This window comes from Lepisosteus oculatus, chromosome 5 (genome assembly GCF_040954835.1).
Source record: "Lepisosteus oculatus isolate fLepOcu1 chromosome 5, fLepOcu1.hap2, whole genome shotgun sequence".
Lineage (NCBI taxonomy): Eukaryota > Metazoa > Chordata > Actinopteri > Semionotiformes > Lepisosteidae > Lepisosteus > Lepisosteus oculatus.
The window spans coordinates 49,629,443-49,655,840 of record NC_090700.1 but is presented as its reverse complement, the minus strand read 5'-3'; the positions used below and the strand labels follow the sequence as shown (position 1 = coordinate 49,655,840).

The following is a 26,398-nucleotide window of genomic DNA, read 5'->3' as shown; positions in this document are numbered from 1 at the left end:
CATCTCCATGGCAACCTTGCAGAGGATATTGGTTCCATATTTTGTACCAGCTCTGCAGAGTGGTGATCAGGGCCATTGGTTTTCATCACCCATTTCCACTGCCTCCCTTTAAAGAAACAGCACTCCCACACTTTCAAGGACCCACTGCACAGCATCTCTGCAACTGTGTGGCAGCTCATCCTCCACTTCATGGGGCTTTGTTGTGGTTAAGAACCCTGTTAACTACAATATCAGGAATCTATTCTCAGCTGAATGTAGTTTGAGGATACGGACATGTTTATTGGCTCAAAATCTGTCAGATTGTATTTACATTCTGAGATACGTCTGAAGGCCCTGTAAGACATTACCAGCACTATTCAAGATACAGGGAGTTGCAGATCTTTAAGGATGCATGCAGTATCTTCAGTCATGTAGCTTTTTTGTGTTCCTGGGGCTAAAATGTTCAAATGTATAGATCATAAGTTGGATTGTGCAAACATTTAAGTCTTCCATCCACAAGGCACATCACTACACACGTGGGCACAGCTGCTAATGTACTTATAACTCACCAAAAAGATAAGATAAAGATAAACTTTTATTGTCCCTTAGGGGACAATTATTATAAACACATAGCACATCTGTAGCTGTGGGTTAATCAACAAAAAAGAAACAAGTAAAAACAGTGTGGTCCTTAGCTAGTTGTTTTTCTCATGTGGACAGACACAAAATGAACACAAAAATGTAAATTTTGCAAACTTCACATTTCTTCGGTAGGAGTATGTTTTTTTCCCACACCAGCACTGGTCTGATCAGCAATTGTGAAATTCAGGTGATAGAGACGAAAGACGGATTTGGGGTAAAAAAAACAAAACCATCTTTCACTCATCCGTGTTGAAAGGAGCAGCTCAGTCTTGCCTTTGAACAACACATGTACATCACACACAAACATACTTAGTCGCACGCATATACGCGCTCATCAAAAAATGCCATTGCATCTTTAAGTGGCACCCATGTCTCCCACACCCAGCGTTTCTGGTAGAGTTGCAAAGTGCGAGAGAGAAATTGTAAGCGGCGCTGTTAAAGACAGTGGAACCTGGCAGACGAAATTAACACATTGCCAATTTTGGCAAAATCCTCATCAAAAAAAGCATCAATCGAAAAGCAGACATCGCCATTACTAGGTAAGACTGCTATTTCTTAAGCGCTGGTGGTAGGGAAGGGGCTTAAGTGCCAGGAATCGGTCTTTGTCTTTCCCCGGCAGCGTTGTAGAATGTAGTGACATGGGTGATGTGACTACAAGGGCAGGCTCGTTTAACGACGTTTTGACAATTTCTGGTCCCGACGATATCAGCTTATACAAGCGTTCAGCTGCTGTGATTCCTCTCCACCTGGGTCAGGGCTATACGAGGGGTGTTTTTCTTAAATTACCGGTTAATATTAGTAGGGTCCTTGAGTGTGAACTGTTTATATACAGTACTATACGTGGTCTTTTTAATAGCGATTTGTAAGTAACGTTACTGTTTTCTCGTAAGAATTCAACATTATTAATATTAACTTACTTTTGGCCATTATTAAAGTGGTATATCGGCAATGTTCTGAAAGCTAATGCTCATATTAGATCCGTTTGAGTGAAATTTTCAAAATGCCTAACATCTCTCCAGTACCTACTGGTATAGAGCAGAAATAGATCAATTTTCCATCAAATGCATGTCCTTTCCATTACCTTGTATCAACAAACAAGTTTGAATCTGAGCACACCTTCGTATCAGTTACTTTGATGGGGACGCAGAGTTGTAATTTTTAAGAAATATAATTTACCTAATGTTGGGCATAAACGCTGTTTTGGGTGAAAGAGGCGTTGATCCAATATCCCCTCTCCTAAATACAGCCTCCCACAGTTGTTGTCACTGATCGGCACACAAAAATAAATGTGTAATATACAGTACAGATGACAGCCACATCAAAAACAGTTTTTGATCTGTCTGTCTATTGTGTTTACTGATGTGCCTATTTTCCGCATGTGGAAATCATTCAATAAATTATATTCCATCTAAATATTTGACATATGATATATTAATTTAAATGTAACTATAGTACAAGCTTTTTTTTTAAAGGACAAAAGGCCATTTAAAAGCTAGAGGATGATGTAGCTCAAATTCTATCTTGGCTTGGGTTCAGATTACATTCAGATTTTGAATCTAACATGTCCTATTAGATTTTGCTGATAAATTACTGGCTATAGCTCTCGATACATTACTGTCTCCTTGCAAATAAATTGTAGTCTCTATCTAACAGCAAGAAGATTTAAAACCCTCCCTCTGAAAACTGTAGTATGGTAATATGACAAGTAAAGTTTAATTCCATACTCAAAAACCAAAAAGAAGAAACACAATGTTTTGACTGTTAAGCCTGCTTTACTGTCAACTTAATTTGAAAAGGTTGTCTGTGGCATAGCTGGAATTTACTGTGGCCATGACAATGATAATGCCATAATTTAATGTACACTGCTCTAGGTACTTCTGCTGTAGTTTAGACTGCTTCATCCTATCAAACTCAGGTCCCACTCCGGGGGAAATTCATTCATGATGAGCCTTGAGGTCTCACATTAATGAACATTATTCTGCATCATTTAATAGCCATAGAGCTTCTGAAAAGGCAAAGAGTTCAGCCACAATTTGTAAAGAAAGAAGACAAAGATTGACTCAAAATCTAAAAGCATGGTTGAAGTATATTTGCAGGTCATAGTGAAAATGCTATTAAGAGAAGCTTCCACTGCACTGCCTCTGTGAATAGTGGAAGGGTTATTGTCTGCTGTTTATCCAGTAACTTTATCTTACATGCAGTAAGAAATTAAAAAAAAAACTTTCATCATAAAATTAAATGTTAGTTTTCTTTTAGTGCAGCATGTGGGAATTATGAATCTCTTTAACTCTCAATATGGTATTTCTAGCGCACAAGAAAGGCTGCCTCCCTGCTGCGATTTGTGCTTGCATGTAAGTTGTGAATTTTCCATCCTGTCCTCGCCCCTAGCATTCAGTCAGAGAGTGAACAATTGAAACTGTGTATCATTTGTTACTATGGCAACAGATGCAGGTACTCTGCGATGCTGGAGAGATGGTCCAGATATGCAACTCTATGAGCATAACAGCAATTTACAGCCATTTAACCACCTGCAGACATTTTTCTTCTGAAAGCAGTGACTCCATCAGTCTGCTTAATTGTTTTGCTCAAATTTCTGAGTGAGCTGTTTGCTTTTCAATTATTTTTTATGTGCTGCCTACTGTACTTATTATTTCAGCCCAACTGATACTTATACCTAAAAAAGTGCTTAGCCATAGTAGTGTTTTAGAATATTTGATTAGCAACAGAAAAGAACAACACCAGGAATAAGAATAATTTCATAATGATTTTCATTCCAATGGGCCACAAGCTGTTGTACAAATAGGAGAAGATCCACTTAATTCACTACTGAAGTGATGCTTCATTATGTTTAGTTTACTATTGAGTCATGATTTGTACTTAACCACTATTGTGACTTCCATAGCTATTGACACTCTATAAACAATAGGTAGCTTATCAATAAAACAAGGTTTTGACTTAAAAATCAGCTACAGACAAATGCAAAAAGCCTTGGTACATTTATTATTTTCAGTACTCTTTCCAGTAGATACACAACTCTAATGTCTACTTTTCCCAGAAGCCAGTTAACCCACCAATATGTGTTTGGGCTGTGGGAGAAAACTGTAGTACCCAAAGGAAACCTACACAGACATGGGGAGAACATACAAACTCCATGCAGATAGTACCCCAGATCCAGAATTGAACTCAGAGCCCCAGTGGTGCAAAGCCACAATGCTGACCACTGTGCTGCCCTTGGAATGTTTTTTTTGCTGCTGTTCTATGGCACTCCCTTAAAAACTGGGGTGGAGTTCCCATGGGCAGAGGTCAGAACAAGTCAAACGATTGATCATACGACACTGGTTGTAAAAGCAGAGATGTTAACTCTGGTGTCCTGGCTAAGCCCCACTCTGCTGTTGCAAAGTCTGATGTACCTAAAAGTTCCCCCTTTATTTAATCGGTTTAACATATTTTCACTCCTTACTCCATACAGAGTAGGTATCTGTCAGACACAGAACGGAGATTTTAAATTTCCTCATTAGTTACTCATGAGTGTTACATATTATTTGGAAGCAAAACGTAATGTACTACACAGATTTAAGAAATTGATCTGAATCCCTTAGTTTTGGGCAGCGTGCTAGATTAATCTTACACTTTTTCTCAATAAACAAGTCTTCGCATTTCTACGAAGTGGACGGAAGTGTATTGACACGTGGTGAAGGCTGTATCTCTGTGACTACAGTTACCTCACCTCACTGTGCAAGAAAACGCCTTACTTTTCCACTTGCAACCAATCAGGCAAGGAACAGGGATGGCTTGAACTATGACCTTACGTGTGCGGGCCAATCGGCTCTGTCCCTGGGGTTGTGTGTGCCGCGAAGGAAGAGAAAGGGCAGAGCTGGATGGAGTGGCAGACGTTTTGGGGTTCGGGGAGTTGAGGGGTTATGCGTACCCATTCGAATCAGGTAAGATTGGAAAGAAGAATTTAAGGGTCCGAAGGAAGTATGGAAAAGGATTTATGGTAACTTTTCGGTGTCTGATGGTTTAGCACAAAAAAGTCATTGGATCCGGGACTACTCGTACAGTAGTTCAGTACTTTGTCAACAGAGTACAGCAACTGTAATTTTATTGTATCTTTTTTTCCATGCGCATTGCATCATTTATTTGCTTGCATTGAAAGAGGCTACCGCTAACAAAGATCTCACACTAAAGGAAATAAATGATCGTGCTAGAGGTTACACATTTTGCAGGTGATGCAGGAACTGTGGAATTCAATTTGCTTTATGACCGCACGCTCAAGGTTAAGTATAATTGCAAGGAAAGGTTTGCAAAGAACGAATTTGATATTTTGCCTCGTGAGAGTTAAGGCGCAAACCAGCTTGTGTGGACCTTTGTGGTTAAATGAAAGAGTGTATGCTTGTCAACGTAATCTCTCAGCTCTTTTTTCAAACGCTTTAAACTCGTTTTAAAATAAGCAATATTCACAAATACTAAAAATTAAATCTTAAAGATAGCCTAATTTTTTCCCTGAATTGTGAGTCTTCTAATAACTCACGATTGCCCTTCTAATGTAGCAGGACGGATAATTTCAGGAAACATTGCCTGAGATGTTCATGTGTAGCTGCATTGTTGTACGCTGATACCACTGTTTCTGTACTGAAGGAAACGTTAAAAACTAGGGTTGTTGCCCAAACTGCCTCTTGCTGAAGCCACTGAGTCACCAGATGCCTTACACTCATTTTTTAACAGACCTTCTAGATCTATTTCTCCAACAACATCTTGCTCTGATTGTTATCTAATTTAATCTGCACCCTGGGAAAACACCTTGGGCTGTAAATCCTATTTTGACAGTTTTCTAAAGGTTTGGAAATAGAGGTGGCAGAGTCGGGGAAGTTTGATTGATTTGAAGTTCCGGCCCCTGAAGTGAGACTTGGATGTAGTTTGTGTCTCTGCAGCCTGAGCCCATCCCATCTCCATGGAACCAGGGGGCAGCGAGCTGGAGCCCAGCCTCCCCACACAAGACAACCCCTGCCTGATTGTGGAGGACTCCCAGCCCGACAGCGGCGCCCTGGAGGAGGACCCCGAGAGTGGTTATCGAACTCTGCTCGCAAAACGCCTCTCGAACCTGCAGCCGCACGCACACAGCCCAGTTCTGGTGAGTCCCTGAGGGAGAGTGACCACAGATGCTCCCCATATTTGAAAGATGCTGCATACTCAAGTGTGCTCTCCTGGCATTATGCATCCAGTAGTATTTGACCCTAGTAATTCCTTTAGTTTTAAAATGACCTTACTGCACTGCTCAAATGTTGTCATATTTTCTGTTATATCTAAAATACAAAAACTAAATGTCATTGGAGCTGATGTGGTGCAAGTTGTATCATCCATATTGTCCTGAAAGAAGTTCAGAAACAATTGAAACTGGGGCATGATATTGATCTCTTGTAACCAATCTTGTAGGGTATATGTTTGAAATGAAGAGACTTCCCACTGAAATGTCCTTTGTTTTGTCTTTTTTTCTTCTCCAAGGAGCTGATCTCTTCTCCACTGGGCGGCAAGGGGTGTGGGGGGGACGGCCAGCAGGAGGGACAGAGTGACGGGCACCCCAGCTCGGGTAGGACTTTCTGGGGAGACCAGGAGCAGATAAGCCTAAGCTAGACAGGAAGATTGGTGAACTGAAGCCTTGGGACTGCCTACACAGTGTCATGCTTCAACTAGTGTTTGAGCACCATTCCATGATAAGGCATTTTACAAAGTTCTTCTCTTGTTGTTGTTTCTTTTAGCCACTGTGGATTCTAACCAGACCCAGAGCTCTGCCCTTGAGGAGCACAGTCAGCTGCTTGTGTGCCCCCTTAAGAGCCCAAAAAGGTATGTGATGAATAATAGTCTTCCGTATAGTTAGAGTAATAATATAGTTAAAACTCCCATATCTCACCAGAAAACACCAAAGGAAGATCACACCTTACACTTAATGAGAATTATTGTTCTGCATTTCTAAATATTCTATACCTGGTTCATGTGCAAGTTGGGTGAAATTAATGCAGTGCCTTTCGTTTATTCATGACATTTTCCAGACATATTCATGCTGGCCTCTCAGTTGTCAGGAATTGGTCATGAAAAGGCTGAGTGTTCTTATTTGAACAGTACAAGGATTTGGGCAGCAGTTACTACAAGGCTGGTAAAAGAAACTTTTCCCTATGACGTAACTCTTTTCCTGCAGCAAGGTCTGTAATGGAGCTTAATAGTGAGCCATTAAATAATTAAACCCTTGCTGTGGAATAGAAAGGATTGCATTGAGAAGCCCTGTTTTGTGCGGAAGGTAGCCGACCTAGGCAGACGGTTGAATTGCTGTGGGTGGGACCGATGTGTATGCTCCTTGCCCAGGGCCCTGGGAACCGTGAACAGTGAGTCTGCTGGAGAGGACGTGGGAGACAGTGCTGACTCCACCACACATTGTGCCCAGTCTGAAGGTACTGTCTGCCTTCACACACCTGACTTCCAAACATGTGATACTATTCAACACAATATGGTATTTCTTACATTACTTGACAAGCTTTGAGACAAAACTGAGTTGCTGATTAGAGAGTGAAAGATCTTAGTGGTGGATACAGATGTTTATTTTTATTCAAGACTTCTGTGCTTCCCAGATTTCAATCATTTTAATATTTTAATTCTGGCACTGTTATTATAAAACAATCTGAAGGATTGTGTGAGCGATTAAAACGTTTCACGGCTTCCTAAAGTTGTGTTATTTGATAAAGCCTAAATTGTTTGAAGGTGGCCGGGTTGGCTCAAAAATAACGGTAAAATAAAACGGTAAATAACATGCAGCTGGTAATAAGGAGGAACAGGCTAAATTGACTATGGAAACAAGGCCCTTTAAAAGTGAAGAAGCTTAAGGAACCATCTGGTATTTAGTGGGCTTAGTTTGGGTTTTGTTGAACTAAAAAAATTAGATATACTGTAATATGCTAAAAAAAACAGCAGAATCATTTCAAATAACGTTCAGGGGCACGGCCTTGCTTATACCTGTATGTGTGTGCAGTAGGAACGTCGCAGTTCGGTCTCCTGGAGTTGTCAGAGAGTCAGGGTCTTGGAGAGGCGCATGAGAGCCGGGAAGAGACAGACACTTCAGGGAGAGTGACTGAGAGCCCTCAAAAGCAGTCTAACCAAGGTGAGTGTTGCACATTGCACTTGATTATTATTGGTTTACTATGTTGCATGGACAGGGATTAGGTTGGAACTTCTAATTTACTGTATATTGCAAAAACTTTGTCTCTGACTCTTCTGTAAACCTTCCAGAAATCAATTTTAGTGATGTTTCATTCATCGTTCAAAACATAAACATAACTGCAGTGCTTGGACCTGCTAGAGGATGGGGGTGGTATTTATCGACTTCTTTTGTTTCCTACAGCCAGGGGGCAGAGTATAACGGGGGAAAACAGCCTGACTCCCCCTGGTCAGGATGACGTTTCGAAAAGGTAACATTTGATGATGTCCTGTAATGATACACGATTAACTGGCATGATCTGGCTTATGCTGGGCTGCTTGCAGTTGATGTAGCAGTTTGTTTAAGGTGTGTGATTCCTGTGCTGCAGGTCAGAGGTGACTTCCAGTTGTACCACTGAGCTGCAGTCCAGGGAAGTGACCAATGAGAAGAAGATGACCTTTCACCACTTCTTGCTGGGGCAGGGGTCAGAGGTGTTCCCGCAGGAGGAGGACTCCCAGCTCTCCACTCAGGAGGATCTCTTTGAGAGGGATGACACAGGTGCACAGGCCTTGACCTGGTCCTCTCATGGACCATGACCATTTCCAGAGAAAAACTACACATTTTGGAATTGAATTCCTGATAGCTTGTTTCGGTTTTCCAATGCACACTCTTGTCTGTTAAAAGACCAAGTTGATTTTTGTTTTGATCCCCCATTGATATTTTTAAGGAACTTGCAGACTGTTGATTGCTGTGTGACTCAGAGATTGAGTGCTTTGTCTCTGTGCAGGTTCCACTGTGGATAGCACTGTGGCTGAACCTGAGACCCCCGGGATGCCAGCATCAACCCCTGCAAACAGCCTCCGTCTGTTACACCTCTCCGGCCACACCACCCTAGTCCAGGAGAGCCTCTCCCAGTATGAGTCCCGCTGTGTCCTTCTGCACTGTCTCTTATGATGATAATATTTAAACTGATGATGATAATATTTTTATCATAGGACAGTTATTATTCCCTTATCATCATTGGGGTAAATTATACATGTCTTATTTAACAATGTAATTAACAATTAACAATGTAATTTAAACAAAGAACAAAATAGTTGCTTAGTCACAACCTGAGGCATTCAATATAGTCGTGCAGATACGTTATTCTATGAATGATATTGTTAAAACAAAAGAATTGTGAAGGATTTTAAGAAATAACATTTTTTTTCCCTAGAGGGGTGGGTTGACATTTAGATATTTAAATCATTGCTTGCATTTCCCCTTAGGAACTCAGTTGAATTTGTGGCCCCTTCTCAGGACAATTTTGGCCCAACACCCATTATTGTTCCCAACTCGCCCACAGAGCAGGAAGATGAACCAGGTAATTTTTAGTGCTTTAGGAATAAGCAGTTTCCCATTTATGGTTCTTTTCAGTTGCTTCTGCCAGTTGTAGTTCTTTTTTAATGACAGGTCACTTTCGGTTAAGTGATTCTGTTATTTTTGCTTGCTTGGTTTGTGTTTAGGTGATGATGAACCCATGGATACTTCTGTTTCTCCTGATGAAGCTGAACAACCACAGAAGAAAGAAGAAGAGCCAATGGAAACGGACCAACTCCCCACTGAGTCCTTCCATGCCCACCCAGATCCCATAAGTTCATCTCCAAAGTCTCGTAATTCCCCTGCTTTGGTGCTGGAGAAAACTCTCCCTGTGCCATCCCAGCCTGAATTCTCACATGTATGTATATACACGCATATACCTGCATGAGTGCACAAAGTCAGTCTGACTAAAGTATTTTAAGTTAAAAGTAAAATGTACATAGTTAGAATTTCTGTAAAATGGGCCAGATGAAACAGTTTTTTTCTGAAAAAATGAAGCACAAAAGGAATTTGAGTCTGTAACCTAGTTTTTTGAAACTTGTGAAGTGCAGACAAATTTTGTTTGGTATTCTGTCATTCTTAAGTAGGGGAGTGATCTGTTGGTTATTTTTGCTGGTGGTTTGTTTCCTTGCAAGCCCATTTAATGCTGCCAGACTATACTGTCTCTGTGGCCCTCAGTCCCTCAGTACATTGTGTCTCATTATTTCTGCAGGATATATTTGTCCCAACTCCAAGCCTGGAGGCTAGTAGCAGCAGTGTGGCAGAGAGCGGCAATAAGGAGGTGCCTCCCAAGGATAGCCCCTTAAGGCCCCTGGAGACGGGGTCTTCTAAAGACACTCAGGCAGAGCCCAGTAGACAGGAGCAGCACAAAGCAAATCCCTGCCAGTCAGGTCCCAGTGTACCAGAGGAGTCATTCCGATTAGAGCTTTCTACAAACAGTGAGGGCAGCAGTCTTTTCCAGAAAACGCAAGGAAAGGAGGAGGAGGATGACAGTGAATTAACACAAATAGAGGAGCTGGGTGACAGTGCAGGAGCCGCTACTAATGACCCCTCAGTCACGCCTGCAAGCCAAACAAAGGAGAAAGACATGGGAAATGCTACCGGCACTCTGCAGCCAAATGAAAGTAGTTTATTAAACGTTTCTGAGGGGCCCAAGGCGATAAAGGATAACTCCATCGAGCAAACTGCTAAAGACTCGTACCCGTCCGAGAATGCTAAAGCTGAGAAATTTGCAGACGAGGACAACGATGTGTCAGATGTTTCCAATGCATCGGTCACTGGCTCGGCCACAGACATGCAGAGAGCATCAGAAGCAACAGCCTTGACAAAACCAAGTAGCTTGCAAAGTGCAGAGCCAGCAGGATCAGCCAGCCCCAGCAGCTCCTCCCCTAACCCTCAGACTGTAGACTTGGCCACCACCAGCAGCGTTCAGGAGGGTCCGGCAGCAGCTGATCTCCTTAAGCCCGCCACTTCCGAATCTGCACCGTCCTCCTCAGGAATTCCCAAGGATGCCGACCCTCGGACTCCAGAGGAGGCAATGGAAATCCAGTCCAGGAGTCCTGAGGCTCCCGAAGAATCCAGATCCAAGGAGGCCGTCTCGATCAAAGCTTCAGATCAGGAATTCGGGCAGAATGCAGGGAAACCTGAGGGTGATGATGTGACTGTGGACACTTCAGAGGAAGAACCGGTTCAGATGGAGGAAGAGAAGAAAGAGGACGAGGGGTCAGGCCTCTGCCTTGCCCTGTCTCAGAGCCAAGCATTTTCTCCAGAGCCAATGGAAGAAGAGGAATCTTTCCCAGCACCAGAGGAGCCTAGCATCCCAAAACGGGACAGTCCCCCAGGGGTGGAAAGGCAAAGTGTTGGGGATGGAGAGGACGTTCCCAGCAGTGTGATAGTAATAGAGGAGAGTGAGAGGGACTTCCAGAAAGAAGACGAGGAGGTGACCCTACAGCCCAACAAGGCACAAACTGTATCGTCCCAGCCAGTGATCCTGGATTCCTCTCAGGACTCTGCCAATGTTCCTGATATTCCAGATAATGTTCAAGCAAAGGGAACAAAAGTGGATATGATGGGAGACAAGTCTGTACCTTCTAGTAATGGCTCCGTGCACCAGGCCTCTGAGAAATCCTCTGAGACCAACGAGGCAGCAGAGCGTACAGACAAGGTGGTGGACACGAGGTGTCCTGGAGAGCTGGAAAGTCAGAGTGCAGAGAACTCTGCTGCCAAGAGCCTGAGTGACAGCTCTGGGGGTATGTGCTTCTTATATGTGTGCCTTGATTGACCTGGTTCAGCCAGCTCAAGACAAATCCTCACGTGTAACTTTCTAGAGATTAAAAGAAAGTTGTCTGAGACTTGCAAAAGTTCTTTTAAATTTTTCACATTGATTTTGTCTTTGTTTTTCTTAGTTCAGCTCCTCCAAAGATATGATTTGGTCACAAATCTTTACATATTGCTAGAATAAACTGGATGTTTTTCATAAATCACAGCTATGTGATTGGAGTGTTTTAATACATATGCTGCTGAGTTTTATGGTACTCTTTTGTCTTGTCCTTTAGAAATCCCGTTTCACTTTACTCTTCCCAAGGAAGGAGAGCTGATTCGTCCAGCAGCTACTGCCACACCCCCCCCAGTTGACCATCTTAAACTGACTCCCCGACACAGCACTCCTATTGGTGAGTTTCCTTTAAATTATGCCTCCATTAAACTCCATTATGCCTCAGTTTACCTGCTTTCTAACATTCACATATACCTGACCTACCTGTGGTAGAGGTGACAGCATATCTGTTCTGTGAGCATTTAAGTATAGTAATTGGATTTGGAGGTTTATCTTCTCAGGACAAGTTATTTCATCGTAAAAATCTAAATGGATCTCTTATTGATTAAAATTCGGATCCATGATGACATAATGCAGGGTTTCGTACCTCTGGATGTGCCTTAAACAAATTGTTGTTGTTTTTTTTTAAACTGCGTTGTGAGCGTCTTAAGTGTTTCTGGTTATTTTCTTCTGCAGAGGTGGGGTCATGTTCTGTCAGAGCTGCAGTCACTGGTGATGTCAGCAGGGAGACAGCCATGACCACCAGTGACATCATGGCAGAGGAGAGTGGCGGAGATGGGGTCACAAGCGATTCAGCCTTCGCGGTGGCAGAGCGTGATGCAAAACTGAGCCTGAGGATGAAGCTGGTGACCCCAGTGAATGAAGAGAGCCCAGAGTCGGCATGTTTCAGTCTGCAGAGTACGATCTGGTGTCGCAAGGCTGACAATTAATGTTGTGAACGTTGAATGTGACATTTTGTTTTATGCTCTACAGTTTGGAGTGTAATACACTTTTAATTATCTTTGTAGTGTTTAAAAACACCACAAAGAAATTACTCAAGTCCTTTTCCCATCCTTGTCTAGTTATTTGCCACCTGAAAAGATATTGGTGATCAATAATGTCTCTGAATGCTCCCTTAGCCGTACTGAAAAATAAATTGGTAAAAGAAACTCACATGCAGCTGGCAGTTCCTTACTGCAGCTGTTACATAATTGTTTACTTACATAGTGGTAATATCTGATGCTCAGCTTGAGTGCTTTTCATTAATTTTCTTTTTGTTTCCAGAACCAGCATTATCTGAAGAGGAAGTCTCTGTTGCCACGGCTACCACTGTTGCTAAGGCTGTAACCAGGTAACCTGCCACTGTTGCTAGGCATGCAGCAGCTTATTAAGAAGGGCTCCATCAGTGAGATGATTCCAGGGTTTGTCCACTAATTTTAGCCAATGATTCAATCTTGCTGAAAGCAGGATTTCATTTAGACATTTGGCTAGACTTATCCCTGGTGTATAATACACTTTTAATTGAAATACCGATTTTCCCTGAATGTTTCATAACATGGATGAGGTTATTAAAGGCTGGACACTGTTCCGTATTAAATGGAGTTTCCTCCAGTAATGTCAGTTCCCTGGACGCTGAAGGCCCGCATAGAATAAGACCGGTCAGCACTGGAATGTGTCACCTTCAGAGAAACTGCAAGTTGATTTGAAACAAAGTGTAAAGTTCCTCTCCCTCCTGCTACGTTCTTATTTTAAATTATCCAAACATTTTTTTTTTTGCAAAAAGTGAGCAAAAAGCGGCCTTTAAAAAGGCTACAATACACATTGTGCCAGCATTGTTTTAGAGGTTCGGTTGGCATTGGCGATAACGAGCCACTCTCTGTCAGACGGCTGACCGTGCTCTCTGCCTTCTCAGCCCCCTGCGGAGCCCGTCGGTGTTCAGCCGTGTGTGTGAGGTCCGCAGGCAGGTGGAGGCAGCGGGGAAAGAGAGGCCCAGAACCCCCACCAGGTACAGTGCTGCCTTCCCCTCCTGCCTTTGAAGACCTGAAGTCGCACAGAGGCTTATCTTAGTTCTGTCAGCCACACAGGAAGCCCGTTGCAAGATTCTGATTGGCTCCTGTGCCATCTGCTGTTGTTTTTGAAGAATTTTAGCAAGAAATACTTTGGCACTTTCAAAGCATTGTTACTGTTTCTCAGTGTTATCTTAGCTATGCATCCTATTATTGCTCATTACTGCCAGTAGAAATTCTAGTATTGTGAAGCTCTTGCTTAGAATCTGTTGCGCTAAGCTAGAAATTCAAACCACACTTTTCATTCTACATTTTTGACCCTCTAACCATTTGTTTTTCATTCAAATATGCAGTTATCTCAAAGTTATCTTCAGCATTTGATTAGACCATTTACATCTTACTAGTTCTGCTCACTCTGGTGCAGTGATGACCTTCTGCGGTCTTTGGAAAGTATATTTAAACCTCCCAAGGTGCACCACATCTTTAGAAACCTGTAAGTAGGTCCTGGAGTGGCTTGGCTGTGTCGTCAGCATGGTTGCTGTTAGTTGTGCTAGTGCCTGACCCACTTGTGAATTTTGGTGCTTGGACTGAGGTGCTATTCTGAGCTCCAGCATTTCTCCCCAGAGAAGAGGAGAAGCAGCAACTGGATTTGTTTTGCTGCAAAGTCACTTCAAGGTTTTTCTCGGGGATCTCTAAGTCCTAGCTCTCCTCCTCTCTGGCTGGACTGAGTGTGTGTCAGGACCCAGCTGTAAATAATTGTCCTTATATAATAATTTAACTCTTTGCCGGCCAGCTGGCTTGGCACATTGTGTTCCCAGCATGCCCAGACAAGATGGCTGCCAACATCCAAATGAGTCTGACCTGCAAAACAGCTGCTCTCTCCCTCGCGTTAATTGCCAGAGAAAATCAATTGAAAACTGAAAAAGATTGCAAACAAGAGGAAGTTGTTTAGTTTTTCAAGAGTTTTTGCTAGCAAATAATTGAACTGAAGATCTCATTCAGCAGGTTCTCATTTTTATTCTAAAAAGAATTACATCTTCCTTTTCAGTAAGGATTGCATTGTATACCTAATTAATTAAATTATGCCACTGTTATTTTACATATTTTTTCTGGGCCATGCCTAATAAATGACATGAAAGGCTAAATTCACAGAGTCAAAACATTGTTTTACTTAGGATAAGGTAAAGGTTTATTCCATACTGAAAAGAAACACAACGTTTTGGCTATGGAGCCTTCTTCAGGTGTTCTACTTAGGTCTACTAGCTAACAAGTACAACTATGAAAGGATTTTTTAACCTTGTTGTTGACTGGTTTCTAAAGGAACAACACATTTAATAACAGCTGCATTGATACCAAATAATTCCACAGTTATGTAAATATCATAATTTACAAATTGGAAATTATGATTGCTGCCACATACGTAATGTAAAATAAGAGTTCTTTTGGGAACCGAATCAATAGACAAATATAAATAAAATAGTGCCGTGGTGTGTTCAGACTTGAATGACACCTTTTCATTAATACTAGGAAAACAATTTTGAAAGAAATCTAATTGAAACACATCCAGGTAGTTTCTTGCAATAAACATATTTATAATAACACCCGTTGCCGTTTTAAGTGATGCTGTGAGCATGAACCATTTGTTCTATCTGTTTGTTCTGAAATTTTCCACTCCAACCCTTTCTTGCTCCTTAACTATAATGCTTCAGCTTGTAAAATCAAAATCTGTCCCTTCATTTAAAAAAACAATGAGATATCAATGAACCAATAAGTGTATTTTAATTAATGTAAATCTTTCTACCCAACAGCAGGCTAAAAAAACAAGTTATAAAATCTAACAATTTTGAATCATTGTTTCTGTTGACTTTATTGCAGTGTACGGTGTAGAACATTTTTTGGCTGAGCTGCGTGTTTCAACCCAGCCTGTCTGAAAGCATATATTGCTTTCAACAACATGCTGATAAAGCAAGGTGCTGCTTGGCAATTATCAGAATTCTTTATTATTTTATTTTGCGCTGAGCTGTCTTTCCATTCTGAATCAACGTGCCATGAAGCATATACAGTTTTAGTTGAATATTTAAGAAGATTGAGCTGTAGAATAAATGCCTGAAGTCCAAACTCCTGGATCTTACAGTTCTTATGAGAGTGAGTGCGCGTGTATTTATTAACGGCTAAACACGTGTAGATTACAGAACTGCTCAGGATCATCCACCATGTTGAAGACCAACAGGGTGAAGTGTGTGTTGTTCGCAGTGTGCTTGACAGCAGCTGTGTTGTTGCAGAGGAGGCCTGTCGGAGGAGGGAGAGCCAGGTGAGGAGGGACAGAAGGCACTGCCTCTTCGACACGTGCCCTGTAGCCGTGCCCCCCAGGAGTCCGACCAGTCCTCGAGCCGCCCGCCGGAGGAAGAGGCGGGTCAGGGAAGCTCGGTCCGGCAGCGGGCACAGCGGCTCAGCGTCCGGGAGAAGGAGATCCAGACAGACGCTCTGGCATCTGGGCGGCTGGAGGAAACTGCGACCCAGACAGAGGGCAGACCGGGGCTGGCTGAGGAGGAGGAGGAGAGGTGTAGCGCCACCGTGCAGACTGACAACGCCAGCAGGGCCCTGCTGAGGCAGAGAGCAGTGTCCCAGCAGACCAGCTTTGATGCCACCGGCACCCCCACTCTTCCTAGGAAGGTACCGGAGCAGATGTAGCGTATAGGGCATTTTTAAGTTGTTCAATTTTGTTACTGACGGATACGATCAACAAGGTTTCCTTTTCTATTGGTTATTGAAATGTATTTTAGTATTCATTTTTTGATATCCTGTGGACCTTTTTATATACTTTTGGTAGAGGCAGGATTTTTCTAACTGCCCCAAGGTGCAAAGTGAAATACATTCAGTTAAACATGTCATTCTACTGTGTCAGCATAGACCTGTGAGTGAAACTATGAGATTTCCGTGACGTATATGGAGCCGTGCGTTAATGTAACATTTAACAGCACTTTTCTCGATTGGAAAGATCATTATGTTGAGTGTTGGTAATGAAACGATGATGGAGCAGCTCTTGGACAGAGGGTGCAAGCAGTTGGATACATTGTAAGAGGTCTTAAATGAACCTGTTATCAAACCTTTTCAATCCAGTGTTTGTAACATCCTCGCTCGTTTTCCAGCTTCAGCAGAGGGCGGTGTCCCAGCAAACCAGCTTCGACGCTAGTGGGCCCCGGCAGGTAATGAGCAAGGTACTGGAGCAGGGACTTCATTAGTAACGCATGCTGTCTCGGTATATAATTACAGTTTGAGTATTTTGTTTTGTTGAAGTGCGCGTTATATCTTGTGTTTCTATGAATACTCTCTTGATAATTACAATGTGCCATTTTGTGACTGGGTCTATGATGTTTTGTGGAATGAACACCAGCCATCTAAAGACCGCAATGATACTTTGAAACCCACATGAGTAAAGATGCCTAACGAGCTGCACATGGGCATTTAAGATGTATTTGGACCAGTTCCTACTCTTTTGAAATTGTGGATGAATTAATGATTAAGTTCATTAGAGTCTTGTTTTAAAAAAAAAAATCAGTTCTGTTCAGGTAATTTGTCATACGAAGCGCAGTGAAATGCTTATTTGCATGTAAGCTCCAGTACAATGACATTAAGGAATCGCCAAACAGAAACGGAGAAGAGCAGCAGCAACAATAACGAAGTTAAATAACGTACAACTTAAATACAAGTTAGCACCAGCAGTGTTGGGGGAAAAAAATAACCATCAAAAAAAATTTGCAACACAAATTTAATCAAGCTAGAGGCTGAGTTTGTTAGGGTGAGTGATAATGGGGACGGGGGGCTTGTGCGTCAGGTCTGAGGTGTTGCTCTGTATTCCAGGGAGACCCCGAGTCCCCCCCTCCGCGACCCCCTCCGGGGCAGTCGGTCCGACGGCATGTGCGGACGATTCGGGAGGTGCGCACGGTCGTGACCCGCATCATCACCGATGTGTATTACGAGGACGGGAAGGAAGTGGACCGCACTGTCACGGAGGTGAGGGCTGTGTGAGACTTGCACCGTAAGAAAGCCCTGCAGAGCAGTCCATAGGAACTTGTCTACGCTGTTCCAATCTGGCTGTTCATTATGAGGTGCCGTGGGGCATCGCTGATCGCGGTGTGTGTGCCTCAGGAATCGGAGGAGCCCCTGGTGGATTGCCGCGTGGTGGAAAGCGACCTTTCCCCATCCCGTACTGCTGGCTCCATGACCTCAGGTGACCTGGGTGACGTCAGCTCTCTCTCCTCCAAGACGCCCAGCCTCCAGCGCAACTCCAGCGGGGCCAGCAGTGGGGGACCTGGTCCTGCCAGGAGGATGGGCGCCGAGGATGCCACCAGAGGCTTCATCATGCCACCTCACCGCGGAGCCTCTGCCAGGCTCGCCAGGTAACTCTCCTTTGTGCCTCCCCTCTCTCCTCTTCTCCCCTGTCCTTCTGTCTCCCTCCCCACGCCCCACAGAGGAGTGCTCTTTCACCTGTCTGCCCTTCTCTGTGTCATCACACTTGTCTCCTCCTCTGTGCCATGTTTTTAATTCCTGCCCCCCCAGCTTCCTGCTGCCTTTCCGAACTCCGTGTGTCTTTAATCTTTCACTCATGAGGTGAGAGAGAATTAAACATTAAGTTTTAGGATTAATCAGGAAGTGCAGAAACCTGCTTTTCCTTAACAAATCGTCCTCACTGAAGTCCGAAGGCGAGCATGTTGTTAGCGTGGCGGAAAGATGATCTTCCCACAGTTTTGTGACGCAAGCTGGGCTGGTGTGCGATGAGGGCTGGCAGCTCAGGACTAGCACAGCGCACAGTGTCCATGCAGTAAAGAACAAAGACACCACGGTCTTATTTAGAACGGCCTCACGGGTAAGAAAGGTAAATGAATGAGCCCAGCACACCAAGAACAAACTATATTTAGATTTAGATCAACTTTTCCCACTCTGAAATCACAAACAAAACACTACCAACTCAAATCCCACACGGGAACCAAGAGCCCAGCCCAGCCCACCTTGGTGATGAAAGCCTCGTCTCTACCCACTGCTGTTGGCCACCTGCGCAGACTAGACCCAAGGCCTTTCCTGCAGGGTGTGCGCTCTGACCCCTCTCTGTCTGTCTCCCCAGCCCCCGGAAGGCATGTGGTCAGCAGCAGGGGGGCTCAAATGGGCCAGGTGGGTCCAGGGGGACAGAAGACAGAGCGAGAGAGCTGGAAACAGGGCCCCTCACCCCCTTAACACCCCGTGGAAGGGCGCGACGAGGCAGGCCTACGTCCCGCACCCCTTTCTCCAGGTGAGACCTATGAGAATAGGAGGAAGGAGCCACACGGCATCTCCCTTTTCACACCTGTCAGCACACTCGGTAACCTGTGGACTCATTCTGCAGATACCAGAACTATACCAGTTCTATAACCGAGTACAAACGTGATCTGAAGCCTTGAATCTCATTCATATGTCTGTATTTCAACCTGGTGTGCACACTCTTTCTCCCCGTGTCTCTCCACCTTTTTACTTTTATTTCTGTAATTCACATCTGTTTTCTCTGAACTGTTATTTTGAAATCTATGACTTTGTCCACCAGTGCGACGAAGGGATGCGTCCTGTTCAAGCTAAGAGCACCAAGTCAGTGATTAGCAGCTCGGGATGGGTGACCAGCTGTATTTTCCTCCCGCTTTCCGCAGGGAGTGTGGGACCCCCACATCAAGGGACGGTGGCCAAGGTCTGCCCAGCTCGTCCTCCGAGGATGAGCCCTATAACCAAATGTGTGCCCATGTGTCGGAGAGCCCTCCTGAGCACAGGCCCCTGCGGCGCTCTAACTCCCCCGAGTTTGGGGTGCTGCCGCCCCAGTCTCCTGACACCGGAGGGGGAGCCAGCAGCTTTGTGGGGCTGCGCGTCGTGGCCAAGTGGTCCTCCAATGGCTACTTTTACTCCGGCTGCATCACTCGCGACTCGGGAGCGGGCCGGTTCCGCCTGCTCTTCGACGATGGCTACGAGTGCGATGTGCTGGGCAAGGACATCCTGCTGTGCGACCCCATCCCACTGGAGACCGAAGTCACGGCGCTCTCCGAGGACGAGTACTTCAGTGCAGGTGAGCCGAACTCGCACAGAGCCCCCCGAGCCACGTCCACTCGCACCCTTTAACTCGTTCCGTTTTTCCACACGTGGAAATGTGTTCAGTGCTGGTGAACACAAACCTTTCGCCTGACCCAGAGTGGTTTTATTGGCTGATTGACCAGAGTCAGGATACATCCAAATGCCTCTTTCCCATTTTGTGGGCAGTCAGTTGAACACCTTCAAGGGCATGTGCCTGCAGAAGGCAGAGCTTGAGACCCCAGCCTCTCCTGTGTGCCCTGTTGGCTTGGCTCTAGTCTGGGGAGATCAGTGAAGCCCGGTGACTAAGTGGTTATACTGTAGGAATTCAAATGATGCTTTGTTTGTTAATTGGAAGGAAAAGGCTTCTTTTTTTTTATTTATTTAAGTGCCCACCGCCTAAAAAAGATCTGTGTTCCATTTGTATTTTTCCACTACAATGTGTGCACACCCCGAGAATCTTTCTGATCCTTCCCACGCAGGATTGTTCCTGTCTCATACTCGTACACTGAAATATGCACAGCCCTTGCAGGAGACACACGATGCACAAAGACAGGGTGAAAACCTAATAGGCAAACTCCAGCAAACAGGAAAACGAGAGTATCAAGGAGTGTGGAACATGTTTTCCCCCTTGAACCTGAGAGGTTAAGAGGTGCTGTGTGGTTCCGTGCAATTGCTCCAACTTTAGACTTGCACTGTGTGCTGTCTTTTTTTCAAGCCACACAGCCCAGTACTGAAGTGCTGCCTTTTCATCCAGTGAGATGTGTCCCAACTCCTTTTCCCATGTGATTGTTACGCCCACACAGGTGTGGTGAAGGGGCATAAGAAGGAGGGCTCTGACTTCTTTTACTGCGTGGAGAAGGATGGCCAACGCAAGTGGTACCGGAGGATGGCGGTCATACTGTCACTGGAGCAGGGCAACCGGCTCAGGGAGCAGTTTGGCCTGGGCCCCTATGAGCCCGTCACTCCCCTCACCAAGGCCTCTGACATCAGTCTGGGTAAGGCAGGAGGAGGAACAGGCCTGCTGAGGGCCTGGCTGACTTGGCTTTCTTCCTGGCTCTGCAGAATATAAGTCTCCAGTGGTTTATCTCCAGATGATATTAAGTTTCTTTACGTTGTCTTTGATATGAAAAGTTTATTTACAAAATACATTGACAGGATTATACAGTAAGTCGTAGGTTATAAAGTGCTATTTGTAAGGTGTGAGTCTATGAAAACTGAAGAAAATTGAGAGCGAATCGCATTGAAATTGTGAAGAAGCAGAAGTCATGGGCAAGAATAATTTGGGTTGATGGGCCTGGTGGAAATTATTCCTGGGCACCGCTCTGTTTAGTAAGAGTTTGTGCTCTCTGGAGATGTAGTGCTCTGAATAGCAAACTGGGGCAGTATTGCGATGGCACTTGAGGTCTTGGTCTTCAACCAGAGTTTCACCGCTACAGATAACCTGGTGGAGGGGAAGCGGAAGCGCAGAGGGAACGTGGGGGCCAGTGGGACCCCCACCCGCGGGCCCAGCGAGAGCCCCAGAGCCCCCGGCAACACAGGCAAGAGGAAGCTCATCAACGCTGCTGAGGAAGACAAGTGTCCCGCCAAGAGAGGGCGGAAGTCTGCCTGTCCCAAAACTGGTATGGACACCCCACCCAGAGAGGAGGGAGATAAATGACAATGACTGACCCCATCCCTCCCCCTGCCCTATACATGCCCTCCCCTTCGTTTTAATTGTTGAAAAGAATCAGTGTGAACTTTTAAGACTATGAAATAATCACATTTTCTTGTTTCTTTTATATCTACATATTTATGCTTTTATCAATAAAATGGATTTGATTTTACATCCGGTCTGATTTTTTTTCCCTGTTTCATAGTTCAAGTGGAGTTGCAGATCTCCACTGAGTCACGCTAATGTAAAACAAAGGCACTGTGTAGTGGAGCTTCACGAGGGGTTAATACATCTGCAATTGTAGGACCAGCACAAGATTTATTTAGCTACACTTTAAGTGTGAAAAAAAAAGTGATACTTTCTTCTCTTTTGGGATTTTGCCTTTGAGCCTGTTTTTGTAGGCCTATATATTCATGTGAAATTAAAAATACATATTGCTGGATTTTAGAGGGGAATGGGATGAATCCGTATTACTTTCTGCTTCTGCACAGAACGAAACTTAAGCTTGCATTGGAGAAAGACAAAAAAAACAAAGACAAGTGAAAAATACTTTAAAGACATATGTACGTACGATTTGTTCATACACCACTAAGGTCTGTTTGAGTAAAAATGTGTTATAAAGTCATTCTTCAAAACAAACACGGCACAAAAAAACAGGTTAACATCAACCCCACCTGAGTGTTGATATTTTCGCAAGTGCATCATTAACCATTATTAATTTAGTATGGATAAAATATCAGGTTTGAGTTACAAAATGTTTTGCCTATAGCGTCTAACATATGACATCGGATAGAATTCAACTCATTTCTTGGGTGTGGATTATAATTAAGGATTTCTGGAAAGGCAGTTTGCTTTTTGTCTTTTCACTGCAATTCTGAAATCGTGTTTGGATGTCTTATTTCTAAAGTGTATTGCAAGTGTTGCTTCCTGTCATCTACAAGGGAAAACATTTTTGTGTTCATCTTGCCCTTGATAAATTCTTGTTAACCTCTGGTCCTCCTTTTCCCTTCTCTGCAAAAATGGTATGTGACTCATCTGTTCTCATTTTTAGGTACTTTTTGTGGAGCATCTGTAAGTCCAATGCTGTGACTGTTTGCATGTGAGGAAGTGTTATGGAAGTGGGGACAAGTCACAACTCACTGAAAAAAGAGAGCCAGTTCCATTCTTGGGGGTTTGCTGTGTGTCCATGTTCTCTCCAGTCTTGGATGCCTGTCTATATACTGGTTAAGAATAGACAGGTGCTTTGTTTTTGGCTCACACTTTGGTGTCACTGAACTCCTATCAGGGAAGCACATACTGTAAGATGACTCCCATTGCACAGCAGTTGATTGATGATCCATTTCAGGTTTAAGCTACCTGTAGGCTCTTGTGCCAATTGCACATAGCAAACAAAAGCATAGCACAACATTTCCAGTATTATTTTATTTTCATGTGTCTGGTTATGCAGATTCATTCAAGATGGCTTATTTGTAGCTGTTGCTCTAGGCTTATGTACTGTGTTTGCAGCTCAAGTAAACTGAAATAGATCTTGCTGCATTGCAATGGGAGTCCTATTTGGTTCCTTCTCATACTCCCCTCAGAGCCCTTAAGCAGACGTGCTGCAGATTCCTTTATTTTCTCTTGCCCCCTTCCTCTCTCTCCAGGGCGGCGTGTGGAAGCATGCAACACCTCCGAGAGTGGCGCCGAACTGCCCTCGGACCCCGCTGAGCTGGTGGAGACCCATGGGCCTCTCCCCCAGAGCGCTACGCTCTTCCTGGGCTACGCCTTCCTGCTGACCGCTTCTTCGGAGAGCGACCGTGAGACCAACCAGCCTGGCAGCGAGGGAGAAGAGGGTGAGGCAGCCTGGTACAGCCACCAGAAGAGGCTCCATTTTTTTTTATCTGTTTTCACCATAAAAATAGTCAATTTTTTCAAAAAACCCTTTGAAGATCTACATAAGGTTCTTTTATGTTTTAAAGAGCTAAAAGCCATTATGTTTTTTTTTTTTCTTGTGATAGCAACTCAGGTTAGGATACTGCAGTCTCCTCTATCAGCTTTGTAAAGAAAGTAACTAATCTTAAATTAGTATTGGAGTAAAACAGCCTCAGCACGCTAGTGCACCTTCCTCGAACAAAGGTAGCAAAATTAGTTCACATGGCTGCGTTATCAATCCCACATAAGTCACCTCTGTATGTGTCCAGTCAGCATGCATAGATAAAAACCCTAAATGGAGAATGTTGCCGTTTCCTACAACACTGCTGCACTACTGGGACAATTCCACCACTGTTTTCCACCAATCACCAAAATAGTGAATAGTGCTTAGTGTGAAATGAGTTCAAATTCAGACCACAATGCAGTAAATGGAAGAGGCGTGGTGTGACATGTTCGTTTTTGTTGACAGAGTATGTGCAAACAGCCCCTTATAACAAGCACTACACAGAAAGCCAGCTGAGAACGGGAGGGGGCTACATCCTTCAGGACTTCAATGAGGGACAGGTGAGTGAGGGCAGGCGGTGCAGTGGCTCTGAGGCTAAGGATCTGCACCTGTGGCTGGAAGGTTGCCGGTTCAAATCTCGCAGCCAGCAGAGGAATCCTACTCTGCTGGGCCCATGAGCAAGGCCCTTAACCCCAGCTGCTCCAGGGGTGCCGTATAAATGGCTGACTCTGCACTCTGACCCCAAGCTTCTCTCTCCCCGTCCGTGTGCCTGTGTGTGTCATGGAGAGCAAACTGGGGTATGTGAAAAGACAAATTCCTAATGCAAGAAATTGTATATGGCTGATAAAAGTGATCTGGTTAACCATACTGCACTCTGTTCGAGCTTCTCCTCTCTCCTAGTCCTACTCCAGCTGAAGCTCTGTACCTGGTTTCCCAGATCACTGTGTCCCTGGGTATGCTCTTTTAAACAGTTTGGACAGTTTCAAACTTTTGAAATGTTTTTTCTCCGTTTTAATTTGAACTTTCCACTACCAGGATTTCCACCTTCACCTAAGTGTAGGATACTCCATCCATGTAAAAAAAAAAACATCAAATTATTCTTTTTATTTGTAATTTAAGGACAGAAGGAAGAGGCTTGAGCACGCTCGAGAAAGGAAAAACTGACATGAATGTTTTACAAACTGGCAGTGCAGTGAAAGAACTGAGCAAAAGAGGTATTAATGATGTTAAAAATGTAGGAGTGCAGAGAGATTTTGATTAGACTGAAATGTTTCAATCACGTCTCTGATGATAAATCTCTGGGATGCTGACAGCTTAACTCTGCCTCCACAGTGCAATGCAGCCTATCAGAGCCTCCTGATTGCAGACCAGTACTGCCGTACCCAGAAATACCTGCTGTGTGTGGCAAGTGGGGTCCCCTGTGTCTCTCACCTGTGGGTGCAGTACTGCTGCCGCGATAACAAGCTACTGAACTATAAGGATTACCTGTTGCCTGCAGGAGTGGGGCTACCAGACAACCGCATCGTGGAGTGGTAAGACAAGGAGCACATGAGGCTTGGGTTACTTAGGCTGAAGAAGTGCACCAAAACCCCTCAAGATATGAGCAGTTTCACACGAGCCTTGCTTTATTTCTTTTTGACATAAATTAATATGCCTCACGGTCTCAAATTTAAACAGTTCAGAAGATGGGATTGTTTTTTTCTCCAACAATTTCTGCTGCTATGAAGGAGTGGGGTTTAGCTGCACATAGTAATATTTAAACAACGTTTTTTACACAAAGGGTTGTGGGGAATGTGGAAAATACTGCCCAGCTCTGGTGTTGAAGCTGGCTTCTCCCAGGAAATGGCTGGATGAGATAAACTCAGACCAGTTAGCTACCACCAGCAACCAAATGAGCTATCCTATCCTGGGTGGCCTCCTCTCGATTACCTCTTCTCCACTAACCTCTCCCATGTTTAGAAGGTTTATGCTAGAGCTTGCTTTGTCACAGTGCTTGATGGGAAGAGCACGTCTAAGTACTGCAAGTGCTGGTTCCCAGTCCTGCTCAGGACCCATGCTTTGTACTTGCAGGCACCCTCGCCGCAGCCCTTTCCAGTCCCTGCAGGTCCTGCTGGTCTCGGAGCACCCTGTGGAACTCTGGGCCGAACTCCTCATGATGGGCGGAGCCTCTTCCGTGCGCCAGTATAAAGTGGACCCTGATAGCCCGCGTGAGTGCCCTTCCTCATCATATTGTGTCCTGAGGCCAAGACCCTGTGCTGTGTTCATGTCACAAGAAACCTGACAAACCCTGAACAAAATGTCCTACCTTGACTTTGCATGTTTGCATATTGCACAGTAACAAGCAGCCTGACCTAAAACCATCTTTCTGATTAATTAGGTCTCTAGCAGCTGTCACGGTAACCATTCAAGATCTAAATTTCAACTTTGAACAAAGGAACTTGCGTTTAATTCTTCTGAACCCTTTTAAAAACTTGAGTTTTTGTGTTTCATTACTATTTTGTAAGTCATTGGGTTAGTATCCACTTGCATTATTTCATGGAAAATGATGCCTTTATACTTTAAATGTATAACATTTTCAATTAGAGACTGTGAATGATGTGGAATGTCTGATTTATTAACTCATTAAACTTGTTTTCTTTTAAGTAATCTTGAAGCCATGCCTTAACAGAAATCCACTTGCTCTGACACAAAGGTGTGGGAAGTACAGTGCAGTAGTCCAGGTTTCTTCTTTTTCTATTTACTGCCCTCTACCTTTTGTGATTCGTGTATAGTCATCAGGTGCTCCTAATTTAATATGTAAATGCCACACAATAAACCGTCACCTCGGCTACATCTAAGTTGCGAGCAGCTCATTGATGACGGCCCTCTTCCCTGTTCCGGCAGCAGCGATCTCGGTGGGAATGTTCGACCTGCTGGTGACGGACCGCTCGTGCCCAGAGTCCGTGCTGAAGTGCGCAGCGGCCCTGGAGCTGCCCGTGGTGTCGCCTGAGTGGCTGATCCAGAGCCTGATTGTGGGGGAGCAGCTCGCCTACGACAGCCAGCCCCAGTACAGACACGACTACACTCCCCCTCCCTAACCCCTCCCCCTGCCTTTAGAACCCCTCTCACAGGCTTTCAAAATGTCCCGTGTTTGTAACTGTTCTGGTGCATGTCTTTCCTGTATATAGTTTTATCCCTCAATTTTTATGAATAAACTGTTTCATTCTATTATGGTTTTATTTTTTACATCTTATTTTCTCGAGAAATCAGAAAAAAAGGTTTC

General features: G+C 44.2%; 1 protein-coding gene across 9 annotated transcripts; it reads left to right on the top strand.

Annotated features, from left to right (window-relative positions):
• The first annotated feature begins 931 nt into the window (after positions 1 to 931).
• tp53bp1 (tumor protein p53 binding protein, 1) lies at positions 932 to 26,343 on the top strand. Of its 9 annotated transcripts, none has more exons than XM_015343167.2 (29): positions 932 to 1,160; positions 5,553 to 5,752; positions 6,124 to 6,208; positions 6,378 to 6,462; positions 6,979 to 7,064; positions 7,640 to 7,768; positions 8,009 to 8,075; positions 8,193 to 8,362; positions 8,592 to 8,718; positions 9,073 to 9,167; positions 9,310 to 9,521; positions 9,876 to 11,412; positions 11,719 to 11,835; positions 12,174 to 12,395; positions 12,762 to 12,828; positions 13,390 to 13,482; positions 15,766 to 16,156; positions 16,633 to 16,701; positions 17,345 to 17,497; positions 17,633 to 17,883; positions 18,606 to 18,770; positions 19,159 to 19,565; positions 20,374 to 20,565; positions 21,007 to 21,189; positions 22,865 to 23,053; positions 23,602 to 23,696; positions 24,469 to 24,668; positions 25,207 to 25,343; positions 26,020 to 26,343. In XM_015343167.2, exons 2-29 carry the CDS (start codon positions 5,573 to 5,575, stop codon positions 26,211 to 26,213), a joined length of 5,898 nt encoding a protein of 1,965 aa, XP_015198653.2. In that variant the 5' UTR covers positions 932 to 1,160; positions 5,553 to 5,572; the 3' UTR covers positions 26,214 to 26,343. The 9 variants fall into 9 exon arrangements, with proteins under 9 accessions (XP_015198653.2, XP_015198651.2, XP_015198652.2 ...); XM_015343165.2 differs by having other exon boundaries at positions 5,538 to 5,752; XM_015343166.2 differs by lacking the exon at positions 932 to 1,160 and adding an exon at positions 4,441 to 4,562.
• Positions 26,344 to 26,398: the final 55 nt, after the last annotated feature.